The sequence below is a fragment of the Cherax quadricarinatus genome, chromosome 58 (assembly GCF_038502225.1).
Source record: "Cherax quadricarinatus isolate ZL_2023a chromosome 58, ASM3850222v1, whole genome shotgun sequence".
Taxonomy (NCBI): Eukaryota; Metazoa; Arthropoda; class Malacostraca; order Decapoda; family Parastacidae; genus Cherax; species Cherax quadricarinatus.
In genome coordinates this window covers 12,472,619-12,485,752 of record NC_091349.1, presented here as the reverse complement: position 1 = coordinate 12,485,752, position 13,134 = coordinate 12,472,619, and the positions used below count along the sequence as shown (strand labels likewise).

The window sequence follows — 13,134 nt, the reverse complement described above, 5'->3', positions numbered from 1 at the left end:
TGGACGAAGTCCGGGGAAAGAACATTATTGACTCGAACACGGAAATGTCTGTCAGTTAAAAAGTTCTTAAGGAAGGATGGTAGATTGCCTCGGAGGCCTAAGGAATGGGCCTGGGCCAAAATATTATACCTCCAAGTTGTGTCATATGCCTTCTCAAGGTCAAAAAATATGGCAATAACTGAGTGATTATTCGCAAAGGCATTACGAACATACGTATCCAAGCGTAGTAAGGGGTCTATGGTAGAACGACCCTTACGAAAGCCATATTGACTAGCGGAGAGACTGTTGTGAGTCTCTAAATACCACATTAAACGTCGATTTACGAGGCGTTCCATCACTTTGCAAACTGCACTTGTAAGAGCGATGGGGCGATAGTGGGAGGCATCATGTCCTGTAGTACCCGGTTTGCGGAAAGGGAGAACAATGGCAGATTTCCACAGCTGGGGAAGAACTCCTTGTGCCCAAATAAGATTGAAGAGGTGTAAGAGGACTACAAGGGCTGACCGATGTAAATGTTGTAACATACGAATATGAATGTCATCAGGCCCAGCTGCCGATGATCGGCAGGCTGAGAGCGTTGCCTCCAGTTCTTGAAGTGTAAAAGGCACATTATACTGTTCTTCTCCGAGAGAAGAAAAGTCCAAGGGTACTAACTCTCTGGCAGACTTTGAGGAAAGAAACGAGGGGCATAGATGGAGCCCTCGGGAAATACGGACCAGATGTGTGCCAAGTTCAATGGCAACGTCGAGAGGGTTTGCTATATCAACACCAGTGACCCGTAGAACAGGAGCCGGGTCAGGAGAGTATTTACCACTCAATTTCCTCACTTTTTTCCAGACTGCACTCATAGAAGAAGCAGAGGTGATGGTGGAAACATAGTCTCGCCAACAAGTGCGTTTAGCTTCACGGATGACACGGCGAGCGATCGCACGCTTCTGCTTAAAATCAACAAGTCTCTCAGCGGTTCTATTGTACCGGTACCTGCCCCATGCAGCACGTTTCAAACGTACTGCACGAGCACAAGCAGGAGACCACCAAGGCACGCACTTCTGAGAATGCCTGCCTGAGGTTTGGGGTATAGAATGAGAAGCTGCGGTATAAACTGATGTCGAGAAGATGTGTAGGAGCTCATCAATGGAGGATGAAGAAGGAACCTCACTAAAAGCAGTGAGGTGTGAGTAAAGATCCCAATTTGCCCGATCAAATTGCCAGCGAGGGTTACGGGAAGGTGGTGAATAGGAAGGAGAAGTAAGAATGATCGGAAAATGATCGCTGTCATGTAAGTCTGGTAGAACAGACCAGGTGAAGTCTAGTGCAGTGGAGGAAGAGCAGACTGATAGATCGATGCAAGAGAGAGTATGAGTACGAGGATCAAAATGGGTGGGAGTACCCGTATTTAAAACATGGAGGGGGTGAGAGGCAAGAAAAGCCTCCAACTGAATGCCACGTGAGTCACAATGAGACCCCCCCCAGAGGAAATGGTGGGCATTAAAATCACCAAGTAACAGAAGTGGTGGTGGTAAGGATGAAACAAGAAAGGCAAAGTCTGGGATAGAAAATGCTCGAGAAGGAGAGAGATATAAAGAACATATTGTAAACCACTTATTCAAGTGGATACGGGCTGCAGTGTAATGCAGCGAGGTATGGACAAATAGTTGACAGTACGGAATATCATTGCGTAGAAGAAGGGCACTTTCATTAAAGGTCCCATCTGAGAAAGGATCCGAAGAATACAATAAATTATAGCCTGAGATAGGTTGGAAAACAGCCGAGTGTAATTTTGGTTCTTGTAAGCAAGCACCAACAGGGGAAAACCTGGAAAGCAACATCTGAAGCTCACCCCGATTACCCCTGAGGCCGCGGATATTCCACTGTAAATAGGCCATGATTGGCGATGAAGAAAATATCAGGAATCTGTAGGTAAAGGCACCTACGGACTAGAGGGGTTAGAAAAGTCAACGTGTGGTGGCATTGGAAGATGTTCAAGTAGCGAAGGAACGGAGCGTTGCGAAGAATGGGGTTGTGAAGATGGAGGAGAGGGAAGAGAAGGAACAGGAAGTGAATCAGTGTCCATTGAAGGTTTAGTCTCTGCAATATATTCTGAAATGGCTTCAAGTGTTTCTGAATTCAAAGATGTATGGGAAACCATATTGGAGATAGGAGGAGGAGGGTGAGTAAAGATTGGGACAGTAATGGACTGTACCAAAGTAGAGGGGGAGGGAAAAGTGTAAGGGACTGGAGATGAAGTGTGGGGGGGGACAGAAGAGGTAGAAACCTGGGAGGTGACAGAAGAGGGAGAAACTTGGGAGGGGACGGGGGTGGAAGGCATAGTACGAGGAGGAGGGTGAATCTCCACACTTGTAATAGAGCCAGAGAGAGGGGAAGAACTAGGTACAGAGACTGGAAAGGTAACGTGTGGAGGTGGAAGAAGGGAAGGAAGGGGCAAAGAAGATTTGAGCAATGTGGATTTTTTGGACTTCTGAGTAGAGGGGCGATTGGTATTAGGTGTCGTACGAGGTCTTGTCGATACTGGGGCTTGTGAGGAAGGACGTGAAGATGTGAGAACAGACTGAGTTGTAGTCGGGACGTCAGAGCCAAGGACAGCAAAAGGATTAGATGCCGTAGTGGCTATGGGAGGGGTAACAACAGAGGAGGCTGCAGAAGATGGGACCCCAGAAGTGGGGGGACGTTTGGAAACACGAGAATAAGAAACACGGGGTAGTCTCCCTTGGAGGCGGAGATGAGTAACTGCCATAGCATAAGGGAGACCTTCTGCCTCTTTGAGGCAACGGATTTCACGTTCATTTAAGTAGACCTGGCAACGGCGGGAGTACGAAGGGTGAGCTTCATTACAATTAAGGCAAGATGGAGGTTGACTGCAAGATGTATTAGAATGGTTGTCGGTACCACAGACTGGGCATTCGGCCATAGATCTGCAATATTTCGCTGGGTGACCAAAACGCCAGCAATTTCTACATTGTTGCGGTGTAGGTATCACCTTTCGAACTTGTAACCGATGTCCCGCGACATATACAGAGGACGGGAGTTCTCGGCTGTCAAAAGTTAAACGAGCCACATTGCAAGGGTAACGTCTCCGCCCCCGGGCAGGAAGGACATAAGTGTCTACTTTGAGGATTGGGAGATCCTGGAGTTCCAGCTGTTCAAAAATGTCATTGCCACATGACTGGAAATTCTGTTGGACTATGGTATGGGGCAGAATGACAGTACCACTACAAGAATTGAGAGAAAGATGTTTTTCAATAGTGATAGGAGTAGTATCGATATTCGAAAGGAGAGAAAGATCATGAGCTTGGGTAGCATTCTGGACAGTGACGATGCGTGTACCGCTCTTGAGAGCGTGAAATGAAATATCTCTGCCAACATGACGCAGGAGCGCTTTGGCAATACTATGGTCAGAAAGGTAGGCAGAAGAAGAAGTTGGTCTTAAAGTAAAGAATTTAGTCCATTGTGTGGTCCGAAACTGAGCGTGGAGAGGGAGTGCTTGACGTGTCGGTCGTTTCCGAGTAGAATGGGAAGGTAACGACGGAGCATCATCAGGAGATTGACGTTGGCGTTTAGGAGTAGGACCGGAGTTGGTCCGGCAGGAAATGGGTGGGCGATTCGAAAATTGCCGTACCGTAGAGGGAGAAGCCGGAAGCATAGTCAAAGGAGAGCGGAGTTCAGACAAATCGAAGGAGTCAGTCGAAGCCCCAGTACCTGAAGCGGGTGAGGAAACAGCACCAGCAAGAGGTACAGGGGCATCAGGAGTGTCCGAAGAGTGGTCTAAACACAAGGCAGGGTCAGAATGGGGTGCGGTATCAAGAAGGGGCCCGGGGGTAGTGGTTTCATGGACTAGGGCTGCCATGGTTAGGTTACTCCTTTGCTTTTTGTTTTTAAGAAAAAAAAAGAAAGAAGAAAAGAAAATAAAAATAAAAAAAAGAATAAAAAAAGGGGGGAGCGGGGAGGAATAGTTCCCAGGAGGAATGAAAGGGCCGGAAATCCCCCTCCGCGCCCAAGAGGACTCGACACCGCTAGTAGCGCAGATGCAGCATGGAACCCGTGCCATACCCTACCCTTCATGCCAGTAAACCAGCAATCTGGGATAGCAACCTCACATCTGCCGAGCTACCTCGGTGGACAAAAGAGAGGGCGGCCGGATATCCGCCACAAAGCATACCTCCTTCAGCCACCACCCCCGGAATCCGAAAGGTGGCTTCCAGAGATACACCCGTCGCCCAAAAGACACCCAAAGCTACTCCGGGATACCGGAGAGGGATCGGGACATCCCCAGGCAATCCAGATTCCACGGCAAACTACGCCACCGCCAAGAAACCTCAACGGAATGGGATGGACTCCGGTGTCCTTTCCCCTACCTAGGAACTAGTGCGCCTGTGGGAGAAATCACGAAGGCCAAGAAGAGGAAGGGCAAAAGGGAGGGGTGAGGAGGAGGAGGAGGAATGGAAAAAGGGGAGGATGGGGAGGATGGGATAGGGGAGGGGAGAATGGGGGGTAATTAGGTTCGGTCTGAGGAAGAAGACCGACAGGGCTAATTCCTCAGACCAAGAGCCTCTTCACCACGCCAAGGAGCCCCCCTTGAAGAGGCGCCGATCCGTAAACATCGCCGAGACCGCTAACTTTGCGAGAGCATAATTCCGTAAGTTTTCTATCAAATTTCAAACTTTTGGTGTCGTTATGATCGGGAAAAGATTCTCTATCTTTTCATAAGAGAAAATTATTTTTTTTTTTTTTAAATTTGGCCGACCCTGAGAACGAGTTTCGGAGAGGGCCTGTCGACCCTCAAAGGGTTAAAGTTAAAAAAGAAACTTTTGTTTTTCTTTTTGGGCCACCCTGCTTTGGTGGGATATGGCTGGTTTGTTGAAAGATGGAGATTAAAAGTATTATTAAAAGTATTATTAATACAATCAAATTAAGCACTAAACCCTTGAGTGAATGAAAATGTGACAGCTGCAGAAGAAACAAGCGAAGATAAGCAGGTAGACAACACAAAGTAAATCATAGACATATCAAGAATTTATTAAATACTTTATTAAAGATTTCAATAAAAGCTTGCTTAGAAAGGTCATACAGAGCTGTGGGAGAATGAACAAAAGAAGGTATGTGCGAAGGTTACGAGTGAATGAAGGGTAGGCGTAACTAGTAATAGCAGTCAGTTGTTTTCATGACCTTATTTATTGCACTTTTTTCCAGTAGAATTAAGACACTATTATGGAGTTCAAATGCTTTCAAATGAGAGTTTAATGTACTTGTGATTAAATCTTAAGAAAATCATATATATATATATTAAATTTACAGCTTATCAATCAAATGAGAGCTCTTTATACACATGCATAAAATGAACACACACAGAGAATAAAGAATTAGGCAAAAACTGAGAAAAATATTACAACTCAAGCATAAGAAATTATGAACATTAAATCTAGTCTAGCAAATCTATACCTATATATATATAATCTCTACTAGTAATGGCATACTAAAATTTATGCCGATACTGATATCTATATTGAATTTTAGACCAATACTCAGAGATACCATCAAATTTAGTTAATTCCCACTTATATTGATACCCCCTTTTGATCTGATATTGATACATGCACAAAGTTAATACACAAAGTATTAATGGTTTTGGTAAAAGACATAAAAATCACTTAAAATAATGTTTGATTATTTGCAATGATCATAACTGTAGATTAGTATTCATAATTACTGTATAGGTAACTGTTTCACAAGTGCCAAAATCATAAGTGCAAAACATCAAACAGTAATTTGAAACATTGTAAGATGGAAAATTGAAGTCAAGGCCCTAATGTACTGCTTTAAGATTTTTGTTCAAGTTTCACCTATACTATAACAGCTTTTTGTTTACAGAGAGAGGACTGCTTATAAACAATAGCAACAAAACAAAAACAAGATAAAAATACAATTTCTTTTACAAATGTCTTACCTAAGACATGCATTGCTATTATGTAATGTTTCCACCTTTGATGAAAGATTGTTCTTGGCTTGTTGCAAGTTTTCTACAGTTGATTTCAGCAACTTCTGTTCTTCTTCCCACTGAAGTTTTTCCGCAAGAAGCCTAGAATGTGTTTCCTTTAATTTGCAAACTGCTGATTTATGTTCCTCCAATTCCTTCTGAAATTCATCAGATTGGGCCCATGTGCCATCTAACTGCCTTTTAACTTCTAACTGATTTTGGGAAGCATTTGAAGTTTTCTTCTCTTCTTCTTGTAGCCTTGCTAACAATGTTTTCTTCTCTTCACTTAAAAGTGATTGCTTATCTTGCAGAGACTGTATAGTTGCATTCTTTTTGTTTTCCAATTCTTCTATAGCAGCCCGAGATTGTGTACACTCCTCCTCTTTGGTAACAAGGGTTACCGAGGCCTCTGAAAGTTGAGCGACAACCACATCATGTTTTTCATGCAACTTTTTCAACTCTTCCTCCAGATATTCTACTCGAGCCATTGCCTCTTCTGTACGCTTGGCATTAATTTCAAGTTCACTCATTTTTTGGGATTTTAATACGATATCATCTTTCAGTGCAGATATTTCCAAAGCTGCAGCTTCTAGCCTACTCTTCAGTGCATCAAATTCTTCGCTCAATACCCGAGAAGTACTACTGCTCTGACTTAGTTCCTCTTCTTTCTCCTTGAGAGAGCATGTTAATATTTCACACTGACATTTTGAGTCTCTCCAGTTATCAGTTGCTTCTTCTACTAATTTCTCCAGTTTTGCTATCTCTATCTCTCTCTCTTTTATTAAGCTCTCATTGCTTCTCAAAGTTGATACAACCTCATTATATGCCATGGTTTTCTCATCAATACTGACTGTTAGCTGACAAATGTCTTGCTCAGCTTCCGTTAATTTTGTTGACTTTTCCCTATGTTTGTTACCAAGGTCTTCTAAACTTAATTTCAGACATGCTATTGCTTGCCCCAATTCTGAGCGTTCCTGCACGAAAGTTTGTGCCTTATTCTCAAAAGTGATGCTCAACTGGTCAAGCTTAGCATGAAGTGTGTGACCTTGCTCTTTCAAATTAGCACTTTGAGTTTCTGCAACTTCAAGGGCACCCTGAACAATAGATAATTTCTCCTCATTATCAGTAATCATCCTCTCTCTCTCTTCTTCTAGTATCCTATTTTCAGCTTTCATAGTTTCAAGTTGAGACTTAAGATTTTCCATTTCCTTTTGTTTTTTTTCTAAGGATTCTTCATGCTTTTCTAGAATACTGTTCAGATTTCTAATACTTTCTGTATGATGTTTTTCTTCATTTACATATTTCACTTCAATCTGCTGCTTCTGTTCTCGGGCTTCTTTAAGTTGTTGTTCATGACTGTCACATCTGCTCTGCAGATGGATTGCAAAATCACGCTCCTTCTCCAAGGCAGTGACACTGTCTACAAGTGACACCTGTAGATTCTGGAATTTGTCCTCCATCTCACCTTTCAGTGATTTCAGCTGATCAACCAATTCCATGTTCTCTGCTTGTGCACTAGCTAATGTAACAGTTAAGGCATCCATTTCTTTGTAATTTTTAGCTAATGTTAGTTCCTTTTCTTCTACAGACTTATTCAGAGTTGCAATGCTGTCTGTGTGCAGTTTACGCTCATCTTTGAGCTGAGATTCAATTTGTTCTTTATCTTCACTCAGTGTCTCTAGTTTTACCTCCAGATTAAAGCATTTCTTCTCCAGATCTGAAATAGTTTGCTTTTTCTCTTCAAGTGATGAAGTTAACATTTGAACACTTGCTTCCTTCTCTCTCATCTGTGATTCATGATGTTCTTCTGCTGCCTTTTCTCTCATCAGAACTTCAATCTGGAAAACAAGAATAAATATTACAAGACAGCAAACTAACTGGACAAATTTTGTTATAACCAAAGACCGCTTTAGTTTTTTTTTTTTTTTTCCAACAAGTCGGCTGTCTCCCACCAAGGCAGGGTGACCCAAAAAAGAAAAAATCCCCAAAAAGAAAATACTTTCATCATTCAAAACTTTAACCTCACTCATGCATAATCACTTTTTCCAGAGGCACCCAGATACAACAGTTAAGAAGCATATATAAAGATATACCGTAGAACCTCGGCTTACGAATACCCCACCATGCGAATTTTTCAGGATACGAACAGTCTATCGATTTTTTTTTGCTTCTGGATACGAACGATATTTCAGGATGCGAACTTCCTCCTCAAGGGAGGTTCCTTGTCAAGAGGCTCTTGATCAAGGGAATTGGATCTACGCTCCACTTCCCTAAATTAATAATAATAATGTTAATAAAAGCATTAGTCAGAGGGCAGAAGAGGGGTTGTTGAGGTGGTTTGGTCATTTAGAGAGAATGGATCAAAGTAGAATGACATGGAAAGCATATAAATCTATAGGGGAAGGAAAGAGGGGTAGGGGTCATCCTCGAAAGGGTTGGAAAGAGGGGGTAAAGGAGGTTTTGTGGGCGAGGGACTTGGACTTCCAGCAAGCGTGCACGAGCGTGTTGGATAGGAGTGAATGGAGACGAATGATACTTGGGACCTGACGATCTGTTGGAGTGTGAGCAGAGTAATATTTAGTGAAGGGATTCAGGGAAACCGGTTATTTTCTTATAGTCGGACTTGAGTCCTGGAAATGGGAAGTACAATGCCTGCACTTTAAAGGAGGGGTTTGGGATATTGGCAGTTTGGAGGGATATGTTGTGTATCTTTATACATATATGCTTCTAAACTGTTGTATCCTGAGCACCTCTGCAAAAGCACTGATAATGTGTGAGTGTGGTGAAAGTGTTGAATGATGATGAAAGTATTTTCTTTTTGGGGATTTTCTTTCTTTTTTGGGTCACCCTGCCTCGGTGGGAGACGACCAACTTGTTGAAAAAAAAAAAAAATAATAATGTAGGTAGTAGGTTGATAAGACAGCAACCACTTAGAGGTACTACCGTTCTGCCAAGCGAGTGTAAAATGGAAGCCTATAATTGTTTTACATAAAGGTAGGATTGCTGGTGTCTTTTTATTCTGTCTCGTACACATGCAAGATTCCTGGTACGTCTTGCTACTTCTACTTACACTGAAGTCACACTACACATACATGTACAAGCATATATACACACACCCCTCTGGGTTTTCTTCTATTTTCTTTCTAGTTCTTGTTTATTTCTTACCTCCATGGGGAAGTGGAACAGAATTCTTCCTCCGTAAGCCATGCATGTTGTAAGAGGAGACTAAAATGCCGGGGGGCAAGGAGATAGTAACCCCTTCTCCCGTATAAATTACTAAATTTAAAAAGAGAAACTTTCATTTTTCTTTTTGGGCCACCCTGCCTTGGTGCGATATGGTATATAGTATATATATAGTATATAGTAGGTTGGTAGACAGCAACCACCCAGGGAGGTACTACCGTCCTGCCAAGTCAGTGTAAAACGAAGCCTGTGATTGTTTTACATGATGGTAGGATTGCTGATGTCTTTTGTCTGTCTCATAAATATGCAAGATTACAGGCATGTCTTGCTACTTCTACTTAGGTCACACTACACATACATGTACACATTTATTTATACACACTCATCTGAGTTTTCTTTGATTTTATCTTAATAGTTCTTGGTCTTATTAATTTTCCTTTTATATCCATGGGGAAGTGGAATAAGAATCTTTCCTCCGTAAGCCATGCGTGTTGTAAAAGTCAACTAAAATGCCGGGAACAATGGGCTAGTAACCCCTTTTCCTGTAAAGATTACTAAAAAGAATAAGAAGAAGAAAATTGTCAAAGTGGGAAGTCTGAATGTGCGTGGATGTTGTGCAGATGATAAGAAAGAGATGATTGTGGATGTTATGAATGAGAAGAAGCTGGATGTCCTGGCTTTAAGTGAAACAAAGCTGAAGGGGGTGGGAGAGTTTCAGTGGAGAGGAATAAATGGGATTAGGTCAGGGGTTTCAAATAGAGTTAGAGCTAAAGAAGGAGTAGCAATAATGTTGAAGGATAAGCTATGGCAGGAAAAGAGGGACTATAAATGTATTAATTCAAGGATTATGTGGAGTAAAATAAAGATTGGATGTGAAAAGTGGGTTATAATAAGCGTGTATGCACCTGGAGAAGAGAGAAGTGTAGAAGAGAGAGAGACATTTTGGGAAATGTTGAGTGAATGCGTGGGGAGTTTTGAAGCAAGTGTGAGAGTAATGGTGGTTGGGGATTTCAATGCTAAAGTGGGTAAAAATGTTATGGAAGGAGTAGTAGGTAAATTTGGGGTGCCAGGGGTAAATGTAAATGGGGAGCCTTTAATTGAGCTATGTGTAGAAAGAAATTTGGTAATAAGTAATACATATTTTATGAAAAAGAGGATAAATAAATATACAAGGTATGATGTAGCACGTAATGAAAGTAGTTTATTAGATTATGTATTGGTGGATAAAAGGTTGATGGGTAGGCTCCAGGATGTACATGTTTATAGAGGGGCAACTGATATATCGGATCATTATTTAGTTGTAGCTACAGTTAGAGTAAGAGGTAGATGGGAAAAGAGGAAGGTGGCAACAACAAGTAAGAGGGAGGTGAAAGTGTATAAACTAAGGGAGGAGGAAGTTCGGGTGAGATATAAGCGACTATTGGCAGAAAGGTGGGCTAGTGCAAAGATGAGTAGTGGGGGGGTTGAAGAGGGTTGGAATAGTTTTAAAAATGCAGTATTAGAATGTGGGGCAGAAGTTTGTGGTTATAGGAGGGTGGGGGCAGGAGGAAAGAGGAGTGATTGGTGGAATGATGAAGTAAAGGGTGTGATAAAAGAGAAAAAGGTAGCTTATGAGAGGTTTTTACAAAGCAGAAGTGTTATAAGAAGAGCAGAGTATATGGAGAGTAAAAGAAAGGTAAAGAGAGTGGTGAGAGTGCAAAAGGAGAGCAGATGACAGAGTGGGAGAGGCACTGTCAAGAAATTTTAATGAAAATAAGAAAAAATTTTGGAGTGAGTTAAACAAGTTAAGAAAGCCTAGGGAAAATATGGATTTGTCAGTTAAAAACAGAGTAGGGGAGTTAGTAGATGGGGAGATGGAGGTATTGGGTAGATGGCGAGAATATTTTGAGGAACTTTTAAATGTTAAGGAAGAAACAGAGGCAGTAATTTCATGCACTGGTCAGGGAGGTATACCATCTTTTAGGAGTGAAGAAGAGCAGAATGTAAGTGTGGGGGAGGTACGTGATGCATTACGTAAAATGAAAGGGGGTAAAGCAGCTGGAACTGATGGGATCATGACAGAAATGTTAAAAGCAGGAGGATATAGTGTTGGAGTGGTTGGTACTTTTGTTTAATAAATGTATGAAAGAGGGGAAGGTACCTAGGGATTGGTAGAGAGCATGTATAGTCCCTTTATATAAAGGGAAAGGGGACAAAAGAGACTGTAAAAATTATAGAGGAATAAGCTTACTGAGTATACCAGGAAAAGTGTACGGTAGGATTATAACTGAAAGAATTAGAGGTAAGACAGAATGTAGGATTGCGGATGAGCAAGGAGGTTTTAGAGTGGGTAGGGGATGTGTAGATCAGGTGTTTACATTGAAGCATATATGTGAACAGTATTTAGATAAAGATAGGGAAGTTTTTATTGCATTTATGGATTTAGAAAAGGCATATGATAGAGTGGATAGAGGAGCAATGTGGCAGATGTTGCAAGTATATGGAATAGGTGGTAAGTTATTAAATGCTGTAAAGAGTTTTTATGAGGATAGTGAGGCTCAGGTTAGGGTGTGTAGAAGAGAGGGAGACTACTTCCCGGTAAAAGTAGGTCTTAGACAGGGATGTGTAATGTCACCATGGTTGTTTAATATATTTATAGATGGGGTTATAAAGAAAGTAAATGCTAGGGTGTTTGGGAGAGGGGTGGGATTAAATTATGGGGAATCAAATTCAAAATGGGAACTGACACAGTTACTTTTTGCTGATGATACTGTGCTTATGGGATATTCTAAAGAAAAATTGCAAAGGTTAGTGGATGAGCTTGGGAATGTGTGTAAAGGTAGAAAGTTGAAAGTGAACATAGAAAAGAGTAAGGTGATGAGGGTGTCAAATGATTTAGATAAAGAAAAATTGGATATCAAATTGGGGAGGAGGAATATGGAAGAAGTGAATGTTTTCAGATACTTGGGAGTTGACGTGTCGGCGGATGGTTTTATGAAGGATAAGGTTAATCATAGAATTGATGAGGGAAAAAAGGTGAGTGGTGCGTTGAGGTATATGTGGAGTCAAAAAACGTTATCTATGGAGGCAAAGAAGGGAATGTATGAAAGTATAGTAGTACCAACACTCTTATATGGGTGTGAAGCTTGGGTGGTAAATGCAGCAGCGAGGAGACGGTTGGAGGCAGTGGAGATGTCCTGTTTAAGGGCAATGTGTGGTGTAAATATTATGCAGAAAATTCGGAGTGTGGAAATTAGGAGAAGGTGTGGAGTTAATAAAAGTATTAGTCAGAGGGCAGAAGAGGGGTTGTTGAGGTGGTTTGGTCATTTAGAGAGAATGGATCAAAGTAGAATGACATGGAAAGCATATAAATCTATAGGGGAAGGAAGGCGGGGTAGGGGCCGTCCTCGAAAGGGTTGGAGAGAGGGGGTAAAGGAGGTTTTGTGGGTAAGGGGCTTGGACTTCCAGCAAGCGTGCGTGAGCGTGTTAGATAGGAGTGAATGGAGACGAATGGTACTTGGGACCTGACGATCTGTTGGAGTGTGAGCAGGGTAATATTTAGTGAAGGGATTCAGGGAAACCGGTTATTTTCATATAGTCAGACTTGAGTCCTGGAAATGGGAAATACAATGCCTGCACTTTAAAGGAGGGGTTTGGAATATTGGCAGTTTGGGGGGATATGTTGTGTATCTTTATATGTGTATGCTTCTAGACTGTTGTATTCTGAGCACCTCTGCAAAAACAGTGATAATGTGCGAGTGTGGTGAAAGTGTTGAATGATGATGAAAGTATTTTCTTTATGGGAATTTTCTTTCTTTTTTTGGGTCACCCTGCCTCGGTGGGAGACGGCCGACTTGTTGGAAAAAAATAAAAATAAAAAAAAAAATAATAAAAAAAAAAAAAAAAAAAATAATAATAATAATAATAATAATAATAATAATAATAATAATAATAATAATAATAATAATAATAATAATAAT

The 13,134-nt window shown here is 41.5% G+C and overlaps 1 protein-coding gene and 1 long non-coding RNA gene across 8 annotated transcripts in view; one reads left to right on the top strand and one right to left on the bottom strand.

Moving 5' to 3' along the window:
* Positions 1 to 13,134, bottom strand: part of LOC128697976 (centromere protein F) — a 266,000-nt gene that overhangs the window by 143,678 nt on the left and 109,188 nt on the right. For all 7 annotated transcript variants that reach the window (XR_011393629.1, XM_070097610.1, XM_070097611.1 and 4 more), the window contains one exon: positions 5,963 to 7,830. Coding sequence is in view for 6 of the 7 variants with exons in the window: in XM_070097610.1 (XP_069953711.1) it covers positions 5,963 to 7,830 (1,868 nt within the window). In the remaining variant the exon portion in view is untranslated. The remainder of the gene's footprint in view (positions 1 to 5,962; positions 7,831 to 13,134) is intronic.
* LOC138854423 (uncharacterized) overlaps positions 1 to 13,134 on the top strand; it is a 147,889-nt gene that overhangs the window by 40,485 nt on the left and 94,270 nt on the right. The gene's annotated exons all lie outside the window — the stretch shown is intronic.